The sequence below is a fragment of the Brassica napus genome, chromosome C5 (genome assembly GCF_020379485.1).
Source record: "Brassica napus cultivar Da-Ae chromosome C5, Da-Ae, whole genome shotgun sequence".
Lineage (NCBI taxonomy): Eukaryota > Viridiplantae > Streptophyta > Magnoliopsida > Brassicales > Brassicaceae > Brassica > Brassica napus.
This window is the reverse complement of record NC_063448.1, coordinates 52,767,096-52,791,894: the sequence shown is the minus strand read 5'-3', so window position 1 is coordinate 52,791,894 and position 24,799 is coordinate 52,767,096. Positions and strand designations below refer to the sequence as shown.

Genomic DNA, 24,799 nt, shown 5'->3' with positions numbered 1-24,799 from the left:
AAGATGATAAATATGCCCAAAATTTATACATAAGAAAATCAGTCGATCATAATACATAACAAGTGTAACCGGATTTGAACTATGCAACATTTATATTTTTGATATGATGTTACTTCCACATTGCAGTTTTTTTAATAAGAAATACAGCAGCCCCACTTATTAGGCTCGCATAGATCATGAATGTTGCAATGAAAATCATGAGATGGTTCAAGTTCATATCTCTCATACAATAGAGCATCACAGTCACCATTCATGTAAGAGTTTTGTTTTCCTATACATCATGGTTAAAGCAAAAAAATTGTCTCATATGCGGTGAGTGACACTTGTCAGACTTTCCAAAATGTCAGGGGGCATGCTGAGTAAGTTCTAACCCACATTAGCTTGTGCAGGCAAAATCTGTGATATCCATGACTTTGTCGACTTATTTTCACCCACGATCATGACCTTGGTCTAGGAGTAAGTAAAATAGGCGAGGTAAGGTTCCAAGGATTCGTCGACCCAAAGACAAGCTTCTTGCACGGTGAAAACAACAAGACCTCTTCCTCCTGGCCTACCAAACTCATCCCATGTCCCAATGAATGAATCAAGATGGTGTTTATGCTCTTCCATCGTCTTTCTCGTGATCGAAATCATCTTCAGCATTCTGTTACAAACTCTTTCCCACGAGAACTCAAGAGGAAAGTCATTCTCGTCAATCTCTTCTTCTTTGAGAAACTCATCCCTGATATATGCCATATATCTATCTGCAAGGACTTTCTCCGCTCTCCTTATCCGATGCGCTCTCCAAGGATCCATGACGGCGATTGCGAGGTAGTCAGGTAGACAACAGCGATCTTCATTCTTCGCGAACGAGTTCGGAAGAGTGAGAGAGAGATGGGAAACGAAAAGTGTTTTTCTTTTCACATTGCATTATTATATATGAATCAATATAAATCCAATGCAAAATCTTTAATTTATCCACACAAACTCTTTAATATTTATTCACACGTTAGCGAAGATGTTAAAAAAAGTACATCTTCACTGGTGTGTGATCTGACTACCGAGATTTAATCATTTAACACATTGACTAATGACTAATGTGATGCTAAGTTGTGGTATGAATTTGTTTTATGGTTGGGATTGAAATAAGCATTGGTTATTGGATAAGAGGGCTCTCATCCTGATAGTTTAACGTAACAGGCCTACAAAAGCCCAATATAGTTGTATTTGGGCTCAAGCTTTAAAGCCCCATAACGTTAAAGGCGTCATTGTCTTTACTTTTGTATCGGCCTTCTCTTCAGAGCTCGACGAGGTTTAAAGATACTTCAGAATGTGGTAGCAGCTTCGCGAATAATCCTCTGGTCGTTTATAAAAACAAAACCACCGATAAGCCGTCTCTTCCTCTTCATTATTACAAACGAAAAGACACAAAAGCTTCGATCTTTCTTGTAGTTTCCCTCTCTCAATCCTTCTGTTCCAAGTTTTTTTTCTTTTTGCGGCTCTTCAATGGCGAAAGACGGACCTAATTGGGATGGATTGCTTAAATGGAGTCTTTCTCACGCCGACGGTACTCGACCAACTCGCCAGTTGAGGTACGGACCTCACTTTCTAGCTTCTTAGGCTCTGTCTCTGTCGTTTGTCCGAGACTAGATTAGGATGCTTGCTTGGTGGGTTGTTATAGATTTGGTTTTCACTTGAGAAAGATCATTCCTTTGAGTGATTCTAAAGATGGGCCTGTGTAAAGTAACCAGTATCGATTCGATTAGACACAGTTATCGATTCGTGCAGCTTATGTAGGTGAAAGGGTATCTCTTTTCTTGCTCTGTATATTTTTTTAGTGTTTGTAGTTGATTGAGTTGTTTTTGGTGAGACAGCGAGGAGGATAGGAAGTGGTTTATGGAGGCTATGCAGTCACAGACACTAGATGTAGTCAAACGCATGAAGGAGATCACGTTAGTTTTGCAAACACCTGAGCAGGTTTTGGTGGAACATGGAGTAACACCTGATGATATTGAAGGTGAATTTATTCGACCTTATCATATAGTTTCTTCCTGGCTTATCTTGTGCGGGTGCTGATTTGTTTTTTAATGTTATGGTAGATTTGCTGGATGAGTTGCAGGAGCACGTTGAATCAATCGACATGGCTAATGGTAAACTAGTTTGCTCTTCTTACTTCGGAACTTTGGTTAGCTCAGATTTGAGTATTGGTTTACTTACTGTTGTGTAGATCTTCATTCAATTGGGGGCTTGGTTCCTCTCCTCGGGTTTCTTAAGAACTCTCACGCTAATATCCGAGCCAAAGCTGCTGATGTCGTAAGCACGATAGTTCAGAACAATCCTCGAAGTCAGGAGTTGGTTATGGAAGCTAATGGTTTGGAGTCATTGCTATCAAACTTCACCTCCGACGCAGATGTTCATGCTCGAACTCAAGCTCTCAGCGCAATATCATGTAAGCCTACTCTGGTGGTTTATAGTAAAGATTGAAACATATACTAAAGACTACATGTATCTTATGTAGCTTTGATTCGCCATAACAAACCTGGAGTCACTGCTTTCAAGCTTGCTAATGGTTACGCTGGGCTAAGAGATGCTATGGCGTCTGATAGTGTGAGATTTCAAAGGTAATCCACTCAAATTCTCTTACTCGTTACGTCCAACAAGTACTTCAAACCTCTTTGGATTCTTGAGTTGTTCTGTTTAAATATCTCAGGAAAGCCTTAAACTTGTTGCAATATCTACTCCAAGAGGATGATTCAGACCGCAGCATCGCCGCTGGACTCGGCTTCCCCCGAGTGATGATGCATCTGGCGTCTAGTGACGACGCAGAGACAAGAGAAGCTGCTCTCCGCGGATTACTCGAGCTTGCAAGAGAGAAAAACGACGGGAGTGGAAGCAGCAGCATAGAGAAAGGCGATGAGAAGTTGAGGCAGCTGCTAGAAGAGAGGATCGAAGGGATCAGCTTGATGTCACAAGAGGATCTCGGAACGGTTAAAGAAGAGAGACAGCTCGTGGATTCACTGTGGAGGGTTTGCTACAACGAGCCTTCCTCTCTGAGGGAGAAAGGGCTTCTTGTGCTTCCGGGTGAAGACGAGTTGCCTCCTGATGTGGCGAGCAAGCTCTTCGAGCCTCCTCTCAGAGCTTCTGCGGCAAATCGTAACGCCACTGAGAAGAAAGAAGAGCCTATCAAACTACTTGGACCCGCACCATAAGAGTGCTATAATACTTTATGCTTTTGTTTGTTCTTGTAACGTTTCAAAGTTTTCAGAAAAGATTTATAGACTTCAATGTGAAAGGATCAATGTTTACGTGATATATAATCACTTTCTATTTTTTGATTATTAATCAAACTAAAAGTCACGAGACATATTTCAGGCGGACATTGTGCATATATCTGAAACAACTCTAACCAAACGGTTGATGGAGTGCGAGTGTAGAAGTTTAAATGTGAATATATCTGAACGGTTGATGAAGTATGAGTCTAGAAGTTTAAACGTGAGTTTAGTTTGTTGAAATTGTTCTCTAACTGTGTTCGTATTATCTGATAGATCGATTGTCTTGGAGGTTTTATGGAATGTTTTGGAGTATTTTTTTTTCTTTCTAATTCTCTTTAGGGTGTTCTTGTTTGCATCTTCGAATATGGAACATGAAATGAAAAAAGAGACAGCACTTCGTCCTTGTCTCAGTCAAAGAGGTTCTTGTTATGTGCATCTTCACTCCTACATCTCTAATCTCTTTCAATTCTTGTTACAGGTGTTGTTGTTTTTTTTTAATTGAAAAAGGGCATTTGTTGCATTGTTTATTTCTAATTAATTTAAGAATAATCAATAAGATAAGGGCAAAGCTGATTTATACTTGACATCTTGTAGGAATCAAGCACTGTAAACACTCTCTGGTTTATCTTATTCTGAATTGATTGAAAAGGCCAGTTTGGATTAATTGCTCGGTATAAATTACTAGAATAAACCGGCCGAGTGAGAGAGAATAGGTTACTAGATATGGTAAAAAAGAAGAGACGAGTAACGGTTGAGAAAGAGCTAATTGAAAAAAAAAAAAAAAAATTTTGGGTATGAATGTAACCAAGAGAAGGAAGAAGAACACATTCTTTTAAAAAATTAGCATGAGGAATATTTTAGAGTCTTAACTTGAATTCAAAAAAAAAAAAAAACCTTTCTAGGCCCATGGACAATACCTTTGTTATTTGGGCTAGTTTCTTGCTTGGACATCCTTCTATGTATATTGAGATCCTTCTATTTTTAACTTACGACTCTATTTTCCATTTCAAAAGGTGTAAAGAATTATAAACGTAGAGCTTTCCACGTGAGAAGATGGAAAATGATGAAGACTACTATGATTGTGCTAGACGCGAGGTCTTGCGTTTCTATTTTTAGGATGTTCATAATCTTTTAACTTGTCTAGACACTAATAGAGAGTTATGATGCTGGTTCGTGGAGTTGAGTTTAATGGGGTTTGTTTTCTTGTATTGGAAGGAATCAGAACATGATGAAGATAACCTCTGAAATTGAATTCATTTGGATTATTAGTACATATTTCTCTGGAACCAAAAAAATTGATTTGGATACCAAACCCATGTAAACCAGTTCCGTTTTTTTTTTTGTCGAAAGACACCTTTTCCCCTATCATATCAGATGGAAATATAAAATCGAAACATAAATAAAAGACCAGGCCGGTTAATTCAAACCAGATTGATTCACTTAACCATAATTAACAAACCTATATATAATGATTTCTTAGAGCAGGTTTAACCATGTATCTTACTGGTGTATCTTAGTGTAATTAAGATTAAAAATAAATAAGAAAGCATGATTTTAGGAAGACACGCCTCCTAATTAGGAGAAAAAAGATATGTATATTGTTGGACACATGTCAAACCGTGAGTGGGTAGAGGAGAAAGTGAAGCGGTCTCGCCTCTTTCTCTCCGTCTCTCTTCTCTCCTTCTCTGGTTTCTCTCTGCTATGGGCGATTTTCATTTCTCTCTATCGACGGCAACTTCTCCTCCGATCGGTGGCTCTCTGGTTTCTGTCTCTCTCTCGGTGGCTCTCGGTTTCTCTCTCTCTCGATGGCTGTCGTCGGCTACCTCTCTTTCGGTGTCTCTCTCGACTCTTCTCTGGTTTCTCTCTCTCGACTCTTCTCTGGTTTCTCTCTCTCGATGGCGACTTCTCTTTCCATCGGTGGATCTCTGGTTTCTCTCTCTCTCTCTCTCTCTCTCTCTCTCTCTCTCTCTCTCTCTCTCTCTCTCTCTCTCTCTCTCTCTCTCTCTCTCTCTCTCTCTCTCTCTCTCTCTCTCTCTCTCTCTCTCTCTCTCTCTCTCTCTCTCTCTCTCTCTCTCTCTCTCTCTCTCTCGGTGGCTCTTCCCTTGACGGCGACAGAACTCCCTCTCGGTGTCTCTCCTCGAACGTAAAACCACTGTTGTGTTCTTCAATTATGCATGTATTTAGATTATGCATGTTCTTCTTCTGATCAATTTTGCATGTTTTTTTATTTGTTTGCCTTTTCGATTATGTATCTCGGTTGGTCTCAAGCACGACGGCGAGGGATGGACAACTATCTCGGTGGCTCTCCTCCGATCGAAAGGTAAAGCTTCTGATTCATGTTGTTCGATTTTGAAGATTTTGATTTGTTTGTGGTGTTCGATTCTGTCGATAGATTCTATATGTTCTGTGTTAGGATGGATGGATTAATTTCGAATTGTTTGTTGCAAGTTGATTTAAAATGTGTCTTGATTTATTTTATCTTCCTATCTTTGTTTGGTCAGATGGATGTATGAATTTTAAAGTTGGTTTGCAATGCGAATGATGAAGGGAATTAACCAAGTGCAAGGTCTGCAACAAGCCCTTCAAGGTCATGTGAATTAATGCAATACAGGTTAGCAATTACTCTTTGTTCTGTCTCTCTTGTGTGTTATGGTAACTGAATTGATTTAGCTTCTGCTTTGAATCGAACCGAGTGTAATTAATGTTATGGTTAGCTTTAGTTAATGGTTAGGTAGAAATGAATGGTGTAATGATGAATGTGTTAGCTAGATGTCAACTCGGTTTGATTGCGTGTTCAATGCTTAGATAGTTCTCTTCAATCTATAAAAAAATATTCATCATCCTCTTCTTTGAATTCATTTCAAACCGTGTTTCCTCCTCTCACTTCCTCACTCTTTCCTTCTCCTCTATCTTTCTTGAGCGTGTTTTGGAGATGGATTTCAATACATTTACGCATACAGGAAACTTTGTTGATCTACTTCATAGTCAACAAAGTATTTCTTTTCCTAACTATGAAGATATCTCGACTCAGTCTTCATCTCAACTTCCTTTTGTTGGTTGTGCCAATGTTGGTGAGAAGCGGGAACGAAAGACGTGGACTCCTACTGATGATATTCTGCTGATCAGCTCGTGGCTCAACACGAGCAAGGATCCAATTGTTTCCAACGAGCAAAAATCAAACAACTTCTGGAAGAGAGTTACAACCTATTTTGCAGCAAGTCCGAAGGCAGCTGGGTCCGAGGAGAGAACGGATAATAATTGTAAGCAGCGTTGGCACAAGATGAACGACTTGGTCTACAAATTCTGTGGCGCGTACGGATCTGCAACTAGGGAGAGAAGCAGTGTAGAAACCCGTTAAAAAAAAAAAAAAAAAAAAAAGAGAGAATGGTCGAGTGTCTTTGTGGTGGTCGAATCGTGGGCGGTAAAGATCGATCGGGAAATTTCGAAGAACGAGGTGGTCGAAGAAGTGATCATGGGTGAACTATGAGTCGAATAAGTTGCTCGACCATAGTTATAAGATGTCTTAGATTGATCAGACGGACGTTTTGGAAGCATAACATTTTTGGAAGCACGACGTTTCAGAAGCTCGACGTTTTGAAGACCGACGTTTCTTCATTACTGAGTTTTCTCGGAAAATCTTCGTATCAGTAAAATATTATTCTGGAGACATAATAAGTTGGAAGCAGGACGGGAATTAAGCAGGACGGGAAGCAAGCACGACGGGATCGAAGCACGACGGGGAAAACCCGAAATCGGGTAAAAACCCTAATTTCGATATTATGGAATTCTTCGAGGAAGCCGGAGGCTCGGGAAATATTTTTACAGGATATCAGAATTCATCTGGAGTCTATTAAAAATATTTAGAGCATCAGAACGGGAGCGGAAAAATATTCGGGATTGATCACGGGTCAGAAATTTGCCGGAAGGGTAAAAAATCGCGTAAACCGACCAAGAAGCCCGAGGTGGCTTGTTGCATGGGTTCAGAACGTGGTGTCAAGCATCTAACAAGCTGAGTGTCTCCAGAAGCTCGAGGTGTCGCCGTGCATGGAAGCTGTACATGCAGCCTGACATGTAGAAGCACGAGGTGGATCGACCAAGCACGAGGTGTCTCCGCGCATGCAACCGAAGCATGCTGATCGACATGTGTGTACTGGTGTGGCTTCTTGCATGCACTCCAGGCATGCATCCTGACATGTGGGAGGAGTGGTGGCGTCCTGCATGTGTCCTGGACATGCAGCCTGACATGTGGAGCACGAGGTGCCGCCGCGCATGCGTCCGGAGCCATGCGAAGCGACACACGGGCTGCCACCAACCTGAAGCTGATTGGCTGGTGTCTCCTATAAATACCCCACGACCCCAGCTCATTTCTTCACATCCAGACCTGTCCAAACCAAGTTAAAAACATGAGAGAGAAGTAGAAAAATAAAGGAAGTGATTCCGAGCTATTTCGAGAATTTTAGAGAGTTTTCGAGGTCAGTTCTCTACTGATTTCGAGTCAGCGCCTAGGGACGGTTCTGTCCAACTGAATTCGTCCAGGCCACTCAGTTCCTTTGATGATCAAGTGGAGGTGCCGTCCGGAGTTAGTTCAGTTCTACGGGTTCAGATCAGTCGAAGTTCTGCTTGATACTCCGCCGGGAAGTCCGAAGAACTGTCCAGAAGCTAAAGGAGGTTCTGTCCGAGTCCAGATCAGTTTGTCGAGGCCTGTCAGTTTCTTCATGGTGAAGCCGAGATTCTGTCCAAGTCGAGATCAGTTCAGTCCAGTCCAGTCAAGACGTTCATCTCGGGTTTTGGCCAAGTCCTCTCCGATCAACCAGCTACTTCTCGCCTAGAACACTGTGAGTTGGTTTTGTTTGAGTTCCACTTGGAACTTAGGTAAGATCGAGTATTCATATAGAGTAGAATGCTCACATTCTTGCATGGTAGAGTCCTTGGGGTTATTTATTAAACCGGACTCAGTTTAGCACGGGCTAGCTGAGATGAAATGGAATTAAGACTGAGATAATAACCTGACTAGGACTAGGATGCATCATGGTTTATATTCTTGCGTGTTGATATGGTTGAATGCAGATTCCCGTTATCTTTAAAGATAGTGTCGTAGCATGAGGCCGAACTATCTGGGTAACGGTTTGATTGAGTAGATTGATTGAGTAGATTTAATTAAATGCTTGTTCGTTTAATTAATCTTGTTGAATAAGGTTAGTCATCTCTTGGTAAAGGAGTGACTAACTGGTTGAGTTGTTTAGTGATAATGTTGTTGTTTAGGGATCTTGGCCATATAGGCCGATCTCATGGTTGTGATGTTGATACTACGGGTCCTATGCCATATAGGCTGGACTACGAGTATTAGTTGATATTTTCGTAGACTCCTATATATTGTTTAGTTTTGGGTTGGAGTCTTGTGTCGAGTGTGTGTTATGCCGACAGCAGGTGCGAAACCCGCCCATGCTAGGTATGTTTTGGGGTGGACTAGTGTTTCCTCGCCCTCGTATTCAGCGGGTTCAAGGAAACCCCTTATTCGTTGGATCGGGAAGACTCAGATAGACGGGGTCATGGCCTATGGCTGAGTGATTACACGACGGTGTAATGTGGCAGTGACCCGAAGGACTGTGGGCTGTCGCGCGGTGACCCGAAGGACTGTGGGCCGCGGTCGGTTGAAAGTTCCTTCTTTTGGCCTTTGTGGTAGGGAGATAGGATATTGCCGATAGAGAGGAGGAACACGAAGTCACCAGGGCCCAGGTTAGAGTGTTGTGTTAGTGTGTCGTAGAGGGTTATGGAACCCTCGAGTTAATGTAGCACCGATATACGGTGTTACGAGTAAGATCGAGTCATTGGTAGTTACTATCTTGTTATTATTGTGATTGTGTTTGGTTGTTGATTGTTTGCTTGCAGGTTCTGACATTAAGTCCTAAGTCTGGTTTAGGTACCGGATTAGGCTTGTGTGTATTTTGTTAGTGTAGGCCTGACGTTGGCCTGTATGTGTTTGAGGGATTGCTTGTGAAGGGTGGTGGATATTAAAGCTATGCGGTATCATTGGTTGGCCGATCATGTTCTTGTTTGATTGTTGGTCGACCGGCTCATGATACTTGTATAGTCTAAGTGTCTAACACTACATGAGTACTGAACTCAAGCGTATATATGGTTAACTAGGGATTGGTTGTTGACTTGTTTAAATGCAGGTTCCCGTTACTTGAAGTTAGATTATGGCAGGAGGCCAAGTCTAACTTAGTAACGGTTTGCTTAGCCTTAGCTTATATTGCATGCTAGGGCTAGATTGATTGTTATTTTGGTTGTCTGGGTTAGAGTCTAGGTTGCGGGTAGAGGCCGCCAGCTCACTGAGTAATACTAGATTACTCATCCAACTCCGTTGTCCTTTTTGCAGGTCGCTTTAGGTAAGGATGATTGGATAGCATGGTGCTGGACGTTAGGACCGCCGGTGTAGATTTTCATGCTTTTTGTAAACGGTATTGTGAATTGTGTTATGTTGACTCGATTTGGCATTAGGCCGGGCCCAGTCTTGAATTATTCAATGTATGAATATTTCTTAAATCAATAAAAGTAATTGTTTTATATGCGCTTCATGCGTACTCTGATATTTGACTAGTCCGGTCTAACACAACGTTAGGTCGTGGTACGGGTTGAAAAGCTTTAGGCCTCGATCTAACGGAAAATGCTAACTCTAGGTACGGGTTGCCAAGCCTTGTGCCTTGACGCAGCGGGACTTGTTAGTGGACGAACTGGTCGAGGTCGTGGAGTAAATTTTGTGACTCTGGCCGGATCGTTCCTAACCCGTCACGTAGCGCTTCCGGACCATGGTGTTGGGTTGGACGGTCAGTCATGTTCATGTTTGATTGTTGGCTGGCCGGTTGGCCTTTCATCTTCAACCCTTGGTGTGGGTCGTCCGTCGGTCATGTTCTTGTTTGATTGTTGGCCGGTGGGTTGACCTATGCCTAGGACGGTTCGGGGGTGTTACAAGCAGTGGTTGCAATGAGAATGATGTCCTCAAAAGAGCTCATGAGATTTTCTTCAACAACCATAAGAAGAAATTCACTTTGGAGCATGCTTGGAAGGAATTGCGAAACGACCAGAAGTGGTGTGAAGTGTCAAGTGCTAAAAAGGCAGGAACCTCTAGGAAAAGGAAGTGTGAAGACGGTGCAGACTCATCGGCTTCTCAACCATCTGAAAACAAGCGTCCCGCGGGTGTTAAAGCATCAAAGGCCGCTGGGAAGAAGACTATGAGTGAAGAGAATTCTATGAATCGGTTTCAAAGTATGCGGGACATTAAACAGAAGGAGTTGGAAGTGAAGGAAAGGTTGTCAAAGATGAGTATACTTGACTCTCTTATTGCAAAGAAAGAACCTGTAGCTGACTATGAAGAAGCCCTCAAGAAGAAGTTCATCAGTGACTTAATGTTTAATTAGTGTAAGTGTAACTCTGTTTCTTGGTCTTGTTAACATTGTGGTTATTGTTCTTGGTCTTATAACTGCTTGGTAGTTTTGTTAACTCGGTATGTCTTTCTTGTTAACACGTTTTCTTGTGTGTACTTGCTTTCAGGTGAAGACAAGGTGAAGACAGTGTCACGGAGTGGAGCAATCAGAATCACTGCCTTTGTAGTATCTGGAGTCTTGTGTCACGTTGTCTCTGTTTCAAGACAGTATCACGGAGTGGAGTAATCAGAGTCGATCAGTTTGTAGTATTTGGAGTCTTGTGTCACGTTTTGACATTATGTCTTGGAGTCATTTGTTTTGGATTCTTGTGTGACGCTTGTTTGTAGTTGTACTTGGACAAGTCTGTTTGGAATCTTGTGTCACGATGTAATATATTATCAGTCTTGTTGCAGTTGTTACGGATTGTAAACTCTTGTTGTTCACTTTTAAAATTTCAGTCTATATAAAGTCTTGTTGTTCACTTCTCACCATTGACACAAGACAGAAACTCTTATCTCTTTCTCACCATTCAAACTCAAGGCATCCTTTTCACCATTCAAACTCAACCCAATCTCATTCTATCCTTTTAACCATTCAAACTCAAGCCAATCTCATTCTCTCCTTCTCACGATTATAACTCAAGGCCTCACGAATTCTCTCCTTCCCACCTCACCATTCAAAGAAGATCAAGCCAAAAAAAAAATGGCATCATCTTCTCATAACACATTTGATGGATCAATGGATGATGCTTTTGATCAATATTATGATCAAGCGTTCGAGAATTTCTCCATTAATATTGCTGATCAAGGGAAAAAAAAAAAAACCCCCCGAGCTTACATCGAAGGAAATCGTGAAGAAGGCGATTTACGTTTATGGCATGATTATTTCAGCGACACTCCAACATATCCTCCAAATCTATTTCGACGACGATTTCGAATGAACAAACATTTGTTCATGCATATTGTTCATCGACTCTCCAATGAAATTCAATTCTTTCAACCAAAAAAAGATGCTCTCAGAAGGGCCAGTCTCTCTCCACTTCAAAAGTGTACAACAGCCATTCGTCTCTTGGCATATGGCAATGCGGTTGATGCGGTCGACGAATACCTCTGGCTCGGTTCAACTACAACTCGGTCATGTTTGGAACATTTTGTGGATGGAATAATTTCTTTATTCGGCGAAAAGTACCTGAGGAGACCAACACCTGCTGATCTTCAACGCTTAGTTGATATTGGCGAATATCGTGGATTTTTCGGGATGATAGGAAGCATCGATTGTATGCATTGGGAGTGGAAGAATTGTCCCACCGCTTGGAAAGGACAATATACTCGGGGTTCGGGTAAACCAACAATTGTTTTAGAGGCGGTTGCTTCATATGATCTCTGGATATGGCATGCGTTTTTTGGACCCCCAGGTACCTTAAATGATATCAATGTTCTTGATCGCTCACATGTTTTTGATGACATAATAAATGGTGAAGCTCCGCAAGTCACATACTATGTCAATGGAAAAGAGTATCATTTGGCTTACTATCTCACCGATGGTAATTATCCGAAATGGGCAACTTTTATCCAATCAATTCCATTACCACAAGGCCCGCAAGCAGTTTTATTTACTCAACGTCGAGAAGCTGTCCGAAAAGATGTCGAGCGTGCTTTTGGAGTCATGTAAGCCCGCTTTGCCATTGTCAAAAATCCAGCACTTTTTGGGATAAAGTCAAAATTGGGAAGATTATGAGAGCTTGTATCATACTCCATAATATAATAGTAGAAGACGAACGAGATGGATACATTCAGTTTGACGTTTCAGATTTCCAAGAAGCTGAAGACAACGGAAGTTCACATGTCGATCTCACGTATTCTACAAATATGCCTTCAAATATCGCTAATATGATGAGTGCTCGAACTAGAATTCGTGATAGACAAATACATCAACAATTGAAAGCTGATTTGGTTAAACATATATGGCGTAAATTTGGACGTGCTGAAGACAACAACTGAGTTTGTTTGTTTTTTCGTTTAATTTAGTAATCTTTGTTTTTATATATTTTTTTAAAGTTCTATGTTTAAAATGTTATATTTGCAATGTTTAATTAATAAAAAAAAATTCTTTTTAAAAAAGTTTATTATTATTTTATAAATGAAGAACCATTAAATAAGATATAACCATTGGAGGCCCAAAATCATAATGGTTATTAAGTGTGTATCTTAATTGTTTTTAATTAGTTAAATAATGATTAGGATACCCATATGAGTATATGGGTTAATCTTGCTCTTAGCTACTCTAAGGCTTCTCTCTCACGAACTCAAAGCTCATGCCTCCTCTATTTAAAGATTTATTTTAGTTTGTATTTGATTCATTCATTACTCTTGAAGTCTTCTTTACATAGTCATTTGTAATGTAGATCATTAAATTTCACAAATCAGCAAACAACAATGTAATATGCTCTCTTCTGAAACGATTTGTTATACATTAATTATGCATTATTCTTTTTTTGATCAAACAATAAAATAGTTTCTTAATTGTGCATTATTCTTTTTGATCAAACAATAAAACAACTTTTAGCTGCTAGGCTGCGATTTGGTTACTGGTGCGGGGTTGACACATCTGGTGCAGCAGTGTCGACGTTATTTAGACTGCCTACGTCTTCGGGTGAAACAACTTTTAAATTTATAACCAAAGGAGAAAACATGTCTTGTCTTGCACTATACTAATGTTTCTGTCACTGTTATTGCATGACTGCCGTCATTTTGATGATGTTGCAGTGATAGCGGTTGTCAGAGCCTCCAGGAGCCTCCAGCATCTGAAGATCTCGTTTTGCGAAGTGAGTGCAGTTGGTATCTTGACGCTTAGTACGCTGACGAGGGTCACCGCACAGGGTTGTCCGCGTTCACAGGCGTTGGGTGTCTATCCACAGCAGATTTAGTTATCTGAGACATATTCTTCCCTCTCTTCTTATAGAACCACTAGACTTTTAAAGCTCGTTACTTTACACACAAACATATAAAAACTGAATATAGTAAGAACTGGATAAATAACAAAAAAAAATGTTTAGAAAGTGATCGTCTCTTGATGTGCAGGTTTTATATTGTCTGATATATATACTTTGGAAAAGAACTATTTGAATGATCATATCGGCAAAATTGAAAGTGGTGTAATTTATTATTGACATATGTCACAATTTTAATTATTTTATTGACACATGTCGCAATATGTTAGTTAACAACTTTGACGAACAAAGTTTTATATAATAAATTAAAAAATATAAAGTTAACATTATTGTGAATATTAATCAAATAATGTAATGGTTAATGAGACCATATATTTACATATGATTTATTTAAAAAAATATTATTATTTTATTATTTTATTGATTTATGTTATATTTTGAACCGTTCTAACTTAAAAGGAAAAAATTATTAGTTTATATTGTTTATTAATTTATAGAGTTTCTAATGTATATGATTAATCACTCACTAAATGCAAAGCTGATTCATACCTTTTTTTTTGTCAGCAACAAACAGACTTATATAGATTCTGTAAACCAAACTGGTAGCTCCACATCCATATGGACAACAAAAGAGGGTTGATTTCTTGCACTGCGTGCTAGACTGTCCGCCCTTGAATTATGCGCAGGCCGTGCCTTCCATAAGGCTGATGAAGCAAGAGCTTCAGGCCACAAAAAAAATTATAATTTTTGAGGCCACATTTTCAAAATATTAATATAGCTGAGTGGTTAAAAATATTATTTTTGACTTCTTAGTTTAAGTATTTTCTTTTCTGTATTGTGATTTTTCTTAAACTATTAAATGTCTCTGTTTTTATATTATGTTCACATTGTATTTATCTTTTGTTTTGGACAATTGATTTGTTATTTCTTTTGTTTCTATTATCTTTGCTATTTATAACCATTTGTTATCATTGGGGGTTTTCTAATCTCCATCAATCATTGCATATGAAATTATAGAAAGTAAAGAAGAATGTAATGTGATTGAAGGTGTAAGTGAGAAAGAACTAATGTTAGAATATAATGGTTCAAAAATATTTTTCTCTAAAACCTTTTAACAAAAAAAAGTGGTTCAAGAAACTACTAAAATGTTATTTATTATTTGTTAAAAACACTAAACATTATAGGTACAGTATCAATTAATAGTCTACTATTCATCTAAACTTTTTATGCAGGACTAAACAAAAATATGTTTTTCTTAAAACTAAAATATTGTATATAATATGTTGATAAAAATATCATTAAATAGCATAGGCCACTATTTATAATTATGCTTTAAGCCACAAAATATATTGGGACGGCACTGATTATGCGTCCTTGGTATATGGATGAACTCTGAGCTGTGGAAACTGCTTTGTAGGACCTTGATGTCTTCTAGATAACTTGCAAATGCAAACCATTCTTCAAATTCAGAAACTATCTTCACCAACCAGTTGAGAACAATGCGTAGCAAAAGTAACTGTACTGACCTCTTGTAAAAGAAAAAGCCGGTTTGGTTTGGTTGAACTATTATTCGGGAATAAACCGGCCCAAGTGAGAGAGAATAGGTTACTTACTACTAGTTATGGTAAAAAGAAGAGACGAGTAACGGTAGAGAAAGAGCTAATTGAAAAAGAAAAAAAAACCCTTTTTTTAATTCGTCTCGGTGTCGATCCAAAGTCTCTCCTCTTTCTTTCTCTCTCTCTCTCTCGTTCAACGGGCAAAGTTTTTTTCGAATAAAGTTTCGTCTTTTAACGTTCTTGTTCTCCTTCTTCTGCTCCTGCCGAATTGGTCCATCAATCTAATCTCGATGAGCTTCAATTTCAATCCATCGTCTTCCTCTTCTCCTCCTCCTCCTCCAGATGAGGTTTGGTCTCGAATCTGATTCTTGTGATCAATTGAGTTATTTTAGGTCTGGGAATCGATACAGATTCATGTGATTAGAATTGTTATAAACCCTAGATTTTTTGAGATCTGGGTGTTCTCTTAACGGAATTGAGATATGGATCTTTACAGGGAGAAAGAGGTGAAGAAGTGAAGAAGATGGAGGAGGAGGAGGAGGATGAGTGTGTAGAGAATAAGCAATCAACAGCTGCTTCTTGCTCCTCTGTATCTGAAGGCAGTGGTGGTGGTGGTGGTAGTAGTTTCCTCAAGTCTCCTCCTGCTGTTGCAAGTCCTCCCACTGTCTCTCCTACTCATAGGTTCCTTTAATTTTCCTTCTTATTCCTCTTTATTGAATAAAGTTTACAAATTTAAGTTCATATGATGTGAGAATTTGATATTTAGGAGGACGAGTGGACCTATAAGGCGAGCCAAGGGCGGTTGGACTACTGAAGAGGTTAGTTAGTGAATTGCTTTGTTGTGTACTTAGTTCGGAAGTTTTAGATGTTTGTCTTTACTTGTCTGCAGGATGAGACATTGAGACGAGCAGTTTGTACCTATAATGCCAAGAGCTGGAAGAAAATAGGTAAACGTTATCACTTCCCTTTCCCCTTTTAGATTCTAATTGATGTCACAGCTTTGTGGTTGGAGTCTTGTATGCAATTGTGTATACGCTTCTAAATTGTTTACAGTGACTATGAGTTTTATCAACTGTTCTTGTTGTTTGAGTTAGTGTTTATTTTGGTTTTTGTTCAGCTGAGTTTTTCCCTGATAGAACCGAAGTTCAATGCCTGCACCGATGGCAGAAAGTTTTGAATCCTGACCTTATTAAAGGACCTTGGATGCAAGAGGTTCCATTCTATTCCTTGTTTCTTTTGCTTTTTTGTTGGCTTTTCATTGTTTGTATGAGAGCTTTAAAGGTTTTTTTTGTTTGCAGGAGGATGAGAAGATCGTTGAACTTGTTAAAAAATACGGTCCTGCGAAATGGTCTACTATCGCAAAGTCTTTAGAAGGTCGAATTGGGAAGCAATGTCGAGAAAGGTAACACATATGAGAGCAGAAAGCACTTTTTTCTCTTTATAGTTTTTTTAGAAGCTTCAATGTGGTTTTGGATATGTTATGCAGGTGGCACAACCATTTGAACCCTGGTATCAACAAGGAGGCTTGGACCCCTGAGGAAGAGTTAGCTCTCATGAATGCTCATCGAGTCCACGGAAACAGATGGGCTGAAATCGCTAAGGTCTTACCCGGCAGGTAAATACTCTTTCTTGGGTGCATGTTTCACTGGAGTTATGCTTAGCTTCTTGGTTTAATGAAAAGGGTTTACTTGATGCAGAACCGATAATTCGATAAAGAATCACTGGAACAGTTCATTGAAGAAGAAGTCAGAGTTCTACCAAGCTAATGGCGCCTTACCACCTTCAGCAGCAAAGAACGGTGTTCTTGATAGTGCTACTAAACGTCCATTGTTTTATCAGAGAAGGGATTCTGCTATACAGATAAACAAACCAGATGAAGACGGAAGACACCAGCTAAACTCTTCTGCTCCTCTCGAAGAAGTAGTAGCTGCCTCACCACTGACCAGTGATCAGTTACCTAACCCAGAGCCATCGCCGGAGAATGGTTACCATCTTTACTACAAGAACCATCAAACAGAGTATTCCATGGCGTCAGAAGCGGATAAGCAGCGTATGTACGGGTATGAATGCGGCTGCAGTCCAAGCGCATCACCTGTTATCTTCTTCACTCCACCGCCGCCTAGTAGAAAAGAGTACTTTAACGGTTTGCGTCCAACGAGTCCTGAATCTTACCTGAGGGAAGCTGCTAGAACTTTCCCAAACACGCCTTCCATATTCAGGAAAAGACGACGCAGGACTGTTGTTGTTGTTTCTGATAGTGACAACAAGGCCACGAAAACAGATGAAGAAGCTGCTAAAGAGGCTGTTGTTGTTGTTGATCAGAAGGTGAATGAGATCTCAGAGAGCCCTGATATTGAAGAGAAGGAGAGCAATGATGGATCAAACGCTTACAACTTGTCTCCTCCATACCGGATAAGATCCAAAAGAACAGCTGTTTTCAAGTCAAGACAGCTTGAGTTCATCTCTCCGGAAGAAGAGAAGGCTGATGATGACACCAAATCATCTGAGAAAGATAAGGTGCTTGATGGGGGAGACTCTCAACTCCCAGTCTAAAGAAAAGAAAGACTTGTTTTTTCTTCATTACACGCTGAATTTTTGTTATTGGTTTTTCTTGATAATATCTTTTATTTTATTTTTTGGGTAACTTTAAAACTGTATTTATACCAAAGAATAATTCACAACACCTCATTACTTAGGTTCGGGTTAATAATACCCAAAATATAATGTCATATTTAAATTTGATGAACAAAGAAATATATCATATATTATATGAATTTTTAATGCTTTTTATTGATATTTTTTATTTTTTAATCAAATAAATTGTAAATTTATTTTTCTATGAAATATATTGTTTAAATGTCGTTGTAAAATAAATATTTTGCTTCAAAACAAGTGTCGTTTTATAATTTTAATGTAAAAAAAATTGAGTTTATATTCCAATCTATTTTTTTATTAGTTGAAATGTGATTATGTGTATAGGTAATAATGCTTTATTTAGAAAATATACAAAATTAAAAGTTTTCTTAATCCGTGTGGACAAATATAAAATGAAAATTAAAATAGAACGGAGAGAATTTATATTATATGAATCTTCGTAAAACCATAAAACATAAAAAAAAATGTGAATCTTTATAAAACATGTAAAATTATGAATTATAAAACTATTTATGTAACAATTTTTCATAAATTACAATATCATAATAAATTATTATTAATCATGTAAAATATCATATAAATCTTTTTAGTTGTTACATTATCGAAAAAGGGAAAGGGAATAAAAGCGGAAAATCAAATAAGAAAAGGAAATAGGGAAAACAAACTAAAAAAAAGGAAAGAGAGGGAAACAGAGTGGCTATATATATATATAGCTTACAGAACTCAAACTAACAAACAAACCTAACGATTCAGAGAGAGAGATGGAAGGTGAAGGAGTGTATGTTCCTGCTTTCAGAAGGAAGGAGAAAACGATCGACGCGGAGCGAGAATCATGGGACGAGCTAAAGAGAAGAATCAACGCCTTGGTGAACAAGGTAAGCGTTCACAATCTGCGTCATGTAGTTTTAGAGCTCTTCGAAGAGGATCTAATTAGAGGCAGAGGTCTTTTGTGTAGATCATGCATGAAATCTCAGATCGCTTCTCCTAGCTTCACCGACGTGATCGCCGCTTTGATCGCTGTCGTGAACTCCAAGCTCCCTTCGATCGGCGATCTCTTGTTGAAAAGGTTGGTTCTACAGATCAGACGGGCTTATGAACGTAGCGACAAGCCTCTGTTGCTGGCCGTAGTTAAGTTCCTCGCGCATCTCGTGAACCAGCGAGTGGCTTGCGAGATTATCGCCCTCGAGGTTATACACATGCTTCTTCGTAAGCCTACGGAAGACACCCTCGAGGTCGCTGTTGTGTTTGTGAGAGAGTGTGGAGCTTTGCTTCTTGACCTCTCCCCGAGGCGTTTCGACGTGATTTTCGACGTTTTTCGGAGGGTTGTTCAGGAAGGGGATTTGGAGTTTAGGTCTCGGTGTTTGATTGAGTCTTTGGTCGCTCTTAGGAGGTCTAATTTCGAGGGTTATCCAGCGGTTCGTGATGAGTTGGATCTCGTGGATTCGGACGAGAAAGTGATGCATGTGATCTCTCTGTATGATGAGTCTGATCCTGAGACTTCTCTTGATGTCTACAAGGCTGACCCTGAGTTCCACCACAACGAGAAGAAGTATGAGCTTCTGAAAAGGAACATACTTGGCGAGCAAGAAGATGATGATGATGATGATGAACGGACGCTTATACAAGACCATACAGAAACTGATCTTGTAAGTCTGAGGAGGACAATTTATCAGACGATCATGTCGACTCTTAATTTCGAGGAAGCAGGGCATAAGCTGCTCCAAATCCGACTCGAACCAGGTCAGGAGATGGAGCTATGCGTTATGATCCTAGAATGTTGCGCTGAGGAGAAGACTTATCGTCCTTTCTATGGTCACTTAGCACAAAGGTTCTGCCTAAGAAGCAAAACGTACAGAGAATGTTTCGAGGATCTCTTTGTGCGGCAGTACGCGACGGTTCATCGTCTAGAGACGAATAAACCGAAGAATGTAGCCATTTTCTTTGCTCACGTGCTAGCCACGGATGCTCTTCCGTGGCGTGTACTCGCCAATGTGAGTCTGACAGAGGAAGACACAACATCTTCTTCCCGTATCTTTCTCAAGATTCTTTTCCAAGAACTCTGTGAGCAAATGGGGATGAGAGCTTTGAATGAGAAGCTTCAGGATCCGACCATGGAGGAGACTTTCGAGTCAATCTTCCCCAAAGACCATCCTAAGAACATGAGGTTCTCCATCAACTTCTTCACCTCTATTGGACTTGGGGACATCACTGAAAAACTCAGGCAGCTCCTGATAAATTAAAGCGTCAGAGGATTTATAGATGAGACGGAGAAGACTAAAAGAAGAAGAGGTTGATTAGTGTAAAAGCTCTCTACTAAATAGAAAATCAAATAAAGGTTTTTCATATCGATTGCCTCTTTTTTTTTTTACTTTGATGAGCTAAAAAAAATTCAAATATGTTTTAAAGCTATGATTTTTGTATTTGGACACAATATCTTTTTAGTTCAATCCTTTTTGTATCTCTACTGATGCTTTGTTGAGCCTAATTTATGTTCAAGGTTAACTAACACCTCTGTCCAGACTCTAATCATGTAGTACAAGTTGTGATTAAATAGAGAATGAAGCTGGAAGAAAAAAACACAGCAAAGATCAACTACAGGGCTCATGTTCTTGTCAGATAAGAGACTGAAACAAGAAAGTATCGAGAATCAGACCGAATCAAGAATCACATATTTGTAAGCATTAGTTGAGCAGAGCCACAAAGAAGGGACTCTCAAGTGCTGCTGCTATACGATCTTTATTGCTTTGTTGTTTATTGACTGCAATTTTACACCAATTTGAGGATCAGACTGGAACATTTGTTCCAACTACAAACCAAAACTATTATAAACAAGAGTGGTCTGAAATATTGTACCTGCAGCGTCGGTTGCATGACTCCCTGGTGCTACCCCGAAAACAAATATGCAAAAAATAAATAGAGAGAATTAATCACCCTTCAGTTAGCCTTAGTGATTCTGATGACTATTGAAGAAGCAGATTAATCTTCAACCGCAACAGATCCTTGTAACCTTGAATCGAGTAGGAAGGCTTTTGAGAAGTTTTGCGTAGATACAAAAGCCAATAAGGTGGGGGACGTGACAATGTGGAAGAGTTGGCGTGAGAGTAACTCTGCATAATTAAAAAGATACCACAATTTAGAAGACTCGACTAAAGAAAAAGATAAGAAAATCCCACTAACTTTCTTTGTGCTTACCTAATGTAACTCTTGGCATCATAAACTTCAACTGATTCTTATGTAATCACACGGAGCTCTCCAATGATATCTCTTATAATGATTTGTAGATCGTCCAGGAACAAAAGATAGGTTGATCAAATAATAGGCATAACGACTAGAAATTCAATGTTTGTAACGAATTAAGAACATAAAAAATATCAAAAATCTCGAGCTGGTCTTGGTTCTACTGAGTACTCATCGGTGATCAGTACGAACACGCCATTGTTTGTTACTTAGGTAAACAATTGAGTTCTCATTAACCAATCTAGAACTAGGTGATTCTCCACTGTTCACTCATGCAGTATAATATTTGTAATATATTATTTTAATTAGATATGTAACTAATCTGATATAATGGATTGCATTTACATAATTTATTTTAAATAATATATTTTTTTAATTAGATATATAATTATACATATAATATCTAGTTAGTTTGGTATTATTTGGATATAATGGATTGTATCTACTTCATCGAATTCAACTTAATAATTTTTTTTGTTATAAATAAATTAATGTTTCTTCAAATGATCGAATCCCTCTATGCAAATTATGAAATCTATATCCGGCAATGATCAAGAGGTGCTTACTATTCTCGATCATTTCCAAACATAACTCATGTATCTGATATTTGTCGGCAATATTAGTTCTTCTCATAGTTTTTACCGGAAAGAAAAAGAAGAACACAATTGATTAAGTTAATTGAATAAACTCCTTAAATTAAGAAGTAATCAGCTCATCTAGAAAAAAAACACTATCAGTTGTTCTCGAGTTCTTAGTTCTTACCATGTTGATATTTTGTTTCTCTACGACAAGTCCAGACAGTCTGGATCTTTAACGTAGCTCGACATGAAAGGTTTATGGGTTACATACAAAACTTTCATCGAGTTGCTTCAAGACATGTCAATGTTTCCTCTAAGATCTGTGAGATCATAATCAAAAGGAACTTTGCATATTATGCATCCCATAGAACATTGACTTTATTAGAATTTTTCAAGGAATTGTCTTTGTTCGTATCAACTTTGCTAATTGTCGGTTTGCTCATTGTTATGGAGATCTTAGCCGAGAAAGTAAATACAAAGATAAAAACCATTTGCTTTTGTTGCTCATTTTTTCTCTATTATGTAGAAGGAATGAATCACTTATTTATAATATTGGAAAACAAGGCTAGAGCTGAGTGCAAATTTAGTTCCTACCTAGAACCTATTACAAAATAAGAAATCCTACTGTAATTCTTATTGTATTATGATATGAAGGTTTTCTTATTTTGAGGATAGTTTGACAATCTTCAAAATAAATTAGAAGATATTTCAAAGCTACGATCCTATGACTTCTATTTCCATTAATTAGCCGAGGATCACTTCTATTTCCATAAATTAGCTTTCTTGTTCCACTAATGTGATATTATTTTGTATCTGTTGTTGCTTTTCTAGCACCTAAAACATAATATTCCTGCTTAATTTGCCACAACAAGTAGAAATATTTTCAAAGGAGAAACCTCAATTACCAAGTTCATAATTGTAACAAGAAACTTGTCTAGAGAGATATTTGAAGATATTCGAGTAATAGCAAGAAGCTGTCATTAAATATTAGAGAATGAAGCTGAAGAATCACAATAAAGATTACATGCTCTAGTTCTGAAGTATGGTAATCATATAAAGATACTGGAATAAGAAACTAAAGACAAAGATTAAATCATAAACGAATGTGCCATAACTAGATGGGTCCAAAATCACATATTTGTAAGCATTAGTTGAAAAGATCCACAAAGTAGGGACTCTCAAGTGCTGCCGCTATACGCTCCTTATCTCCTAATTGTTTATTGACTGCAAATTTTCACCAATTTAATAATCAGTCTGAAACTTTGATCTCAACTACATACCCAAACTGGTTTAACAAGAGCAGTCTGAAATATTGTACCTGCAGCCTCCGTTGCGTGACTCCCTGGTGCCACTCTAACATCGACCTGAACATAAATATGCACAAAATCAATAAAGAGAATTAATCACATTCAGTCAGCCCTAACGACTCTGATGATTATTAAAGAAACAGATTAATTTTCAATCGCAACCGATCCTTGTAACCTTGAATCGAGTAGGAAGGCTTTTAAGAAGTTTTGAGTAGATACAAAGGCCAATAAGGTGGGGGACGTGACAATGTGGAAGAGTTGGCGTGAGTGTAACTCTGAATAAAAAGACACCACAATTTAGCAGACTGGACTGAAGAAAAAGAAGTAAATTCCCACTTAACTTTCTTGGTTGTTTACCTAACGTAACTCTTGGCGTCATCAACTTCAACAGATTCTTTTGTAATCACACGGAGGTCCTCTAGTGTAAGCTCAGAATGCTCTGGATCTTTGATGTCTCTTATATGATTTGTAGATCGTCAAGGAACAAAAGATATAGGTTGATCAAATAATAGGCATAACGACGAGAAATTTAAACTTTAATGTTTGCAACGGATTAAGAACTAAAAAGGATATAAAAAATCTCGAGCTGGTCTATTGGCTCTGCAGAGTACTCATCCGTGTTGCTCTGATCAGTACGAACACGCCCTTGTTTCTTAGGGTAAACAATTGGGTTCTCATTAACCAATCTAGAATTCATGTTTCTCTCTTCAACATAGAAGCCCTCAAGATGTTAAGTCTGGCGTATATATGTCACGCAACGTAAAACGCACGGTTTGTACGCGGCCCATCATTTAATTTAGGTACAGTTGGAGGCCCAACCAAAACAACCCGACAAGAGAAGATGGAATTTAAAAGAACTACTCATGTCATCTCCAGCCCTAACTCCAGCCCAGCTCCAAAACACTATTCTAGTACGGTTCTTTTAACCAAAACCTCTCCAAACCCAACTGCAAAAATTACGCTATTTAATGTAACACTAAAATTTCACACCAAATTTAGTGTGACACTATTCACCGTACTAAAATAATGTTCATCCCACTAAAACACTATTTATTTATTTTATTAATAAAACATACAATTAAATAAATGATAAATAAGAAACTTAATACATATAATATTATAAAATAGTTTTAGTGTGAAATTTAGTGTTATGGTTGGAGAAAAACTTGTTTTTAGTGTTGAAATTGCAATAAAATAGTGTGATTTTGACACTAAAATAGTGTTAATGGTTGGAGATGCTCTTAGAAGTGGGCGTTCGGGTACCCATTCGGGTTCGGATCTATTTGGGTTTTGGGTTTTTAGAGTCAAAGATTTCAGCCTCATTCGAGTTTTTTTAAGTATTCGTTCGGGTTCGGTTCGGATCTTTGCGGGTTCGGCTCGGGTTCAGATAACCCATTAAAATTATTTTTAAAATTTTAAAATTCATTATATAATTTAAATTTATCTATAAAGAAAATAATATATTACATACAAATTTAATTACATACTAGAGCTTGATCCACGCGTCCGCGCGGGTATTGGTTATTTTATTTTATAAATTAATATTTATTTTTCATGATTAGTGTTATATATTTTAGATGTGTCGCTATATAATTAATTTTTTTCAAAAGATCAGATTGAATCGAATAATATAGTTATTTTTGGTACAAATATTCTGAACTCGTTTCAGATATATTAGTTATTTTGATATTTTTAGTTTTCTATACATCAGAACCGAACCATCTAAACTCGAGAGGACCCAACTCGAAACTCACACATAAATTTATAATATCAAAAAGGGACCTAACTTCAAAACCAAAAAAATCTGATACCCGATAAAGTGGCAATATATATAATATGTT

At 38.4% G+C, this 24,799-nt stretch overlaps 5 protein-coding genes across 5 annotated transcripts; 4 read left to right on the top strand and 1 right to left on the bottom strand.

The window, feature by feature from the left end:
- Positions 1 to 1,254: 1,254 nt before the first annotated feature.
- LOC106452733 (hsp70 nucleotide exchange factor fes1-like) lies at positions 1,255 to 3,317 on the top strand. Its single transcript, XM_013894903.3, has 6 exons — positions 1,255 to 1,571; positions 1,854 to 1,996; positions 2,079 to 2,129; positions 2,207 to 2,428; positions 2,498 to 2,600; positions 2,690 to 3,317. Exons 1-6 carry the CDS (start codon positions 1,486 to 1,488, stop codon positions 3,186 to 3,188), a joined length of 1,104 nt encoding a protein of 367 aa, XP_013750357.1. The 5' UTR covers positions 1,255 to 1,485; the 3' UTR covers positions 3,189 to 3,317.
- A 3,406-nt stretch (positions 3,318 to 6,723) lies between these two features.
- Positions 6,724 to 10,921, top strand: LOC106454270 (glutathione S-transferase T3-like). The gene is made up of 3 exons (XM_048757619.1): positions 6,724 to 6,727; positions 10,203 to 10,649; positions 10,803 to 10,921. The coding sequence occupies exons 1-3, from the start codon at positions 6,724 to 6,726 to the stop codon at positions 10,919 to 10,921; spliced, it is 570 nt and encodes a 189-aa protein (XP_048613576.1).
- Positions 10,922 to 15,270: 4,349 nt separating this feature from the next.
- LOC111206562 (transcription factor MYB3R-3) lies at positions 15,271 to 17,876 on the top strand. Its single transcript, XM_022703760.2, has 8 exons — positions 15,271 to 15,528; positions 15,678 to 15,862; positions 15,948 to 15,999; positions 16,071 to 16,128; positions 16,299 to 16,393; positions 16,480 to 16,583; positions 16,668 to 16,796; positions 16,879 to 17,876. The coding sequence occupies exons 1-8, from the start codon at positions 15,472 to 15,474 to the stop codon at positions 17,732 to 17,734; spliced, it is 1,536 nt and encodes a 511-aa protein (XP_022559481.1). The 5' UTR covers positions 15,271 to 15,471; the 3' UTR covers positions 17,735 to 17,876.
- A 154-nt stretch (positions 17,877 to 18,030) lies between these two features.
- On the top strand, positions 18,031 to 21,876 carry LOC106454271 (pre-mRNA-splicing factor CWC22 homolog). The gene has a single exon (XM_048759323.1). It carries the CDS (start codon positions 18,598 to 18,600, stop codon positions 20,074 to 20,076), a length of 1,479 nt encoding a protein of 492 aa, XP_048615280.1. The 5' UTR covers positions 18,031 to 18,597; the 3' UTR covers positions 20,077 to 21,876.
- Positions 21,877 to 22,259: 383 nt separating this feature from the next.
- Positions 22,260 to 24,256, bottom strand: LOC106452736 (protein AE7-like 2). Its single transcript, XM_022703761.2, has 5 exons — positions 23,564 to 24,256; positions 23,316 to 23,432; positions 23,134 to 23,233; positions 22,970 to 23,015; positions 22,260 to 22,875 (listed from the first exon to the last, which is right to left on the bottom strand). Exons 1-5 carry the CDS (start codon positions 23,653 to 23,655, stop codon positions 22,799 to 22,801), a joined length of 432 nt encoding a protein of 143 aa, XP_022559482.1. The 5' UTR covers positions 23,656 to 24,256; the 3' UTR covers positions 22,260 to 22,798.
- Between the last annotated feature and the right edge of the window lie 543 nt (positions 24,257 to 24,799).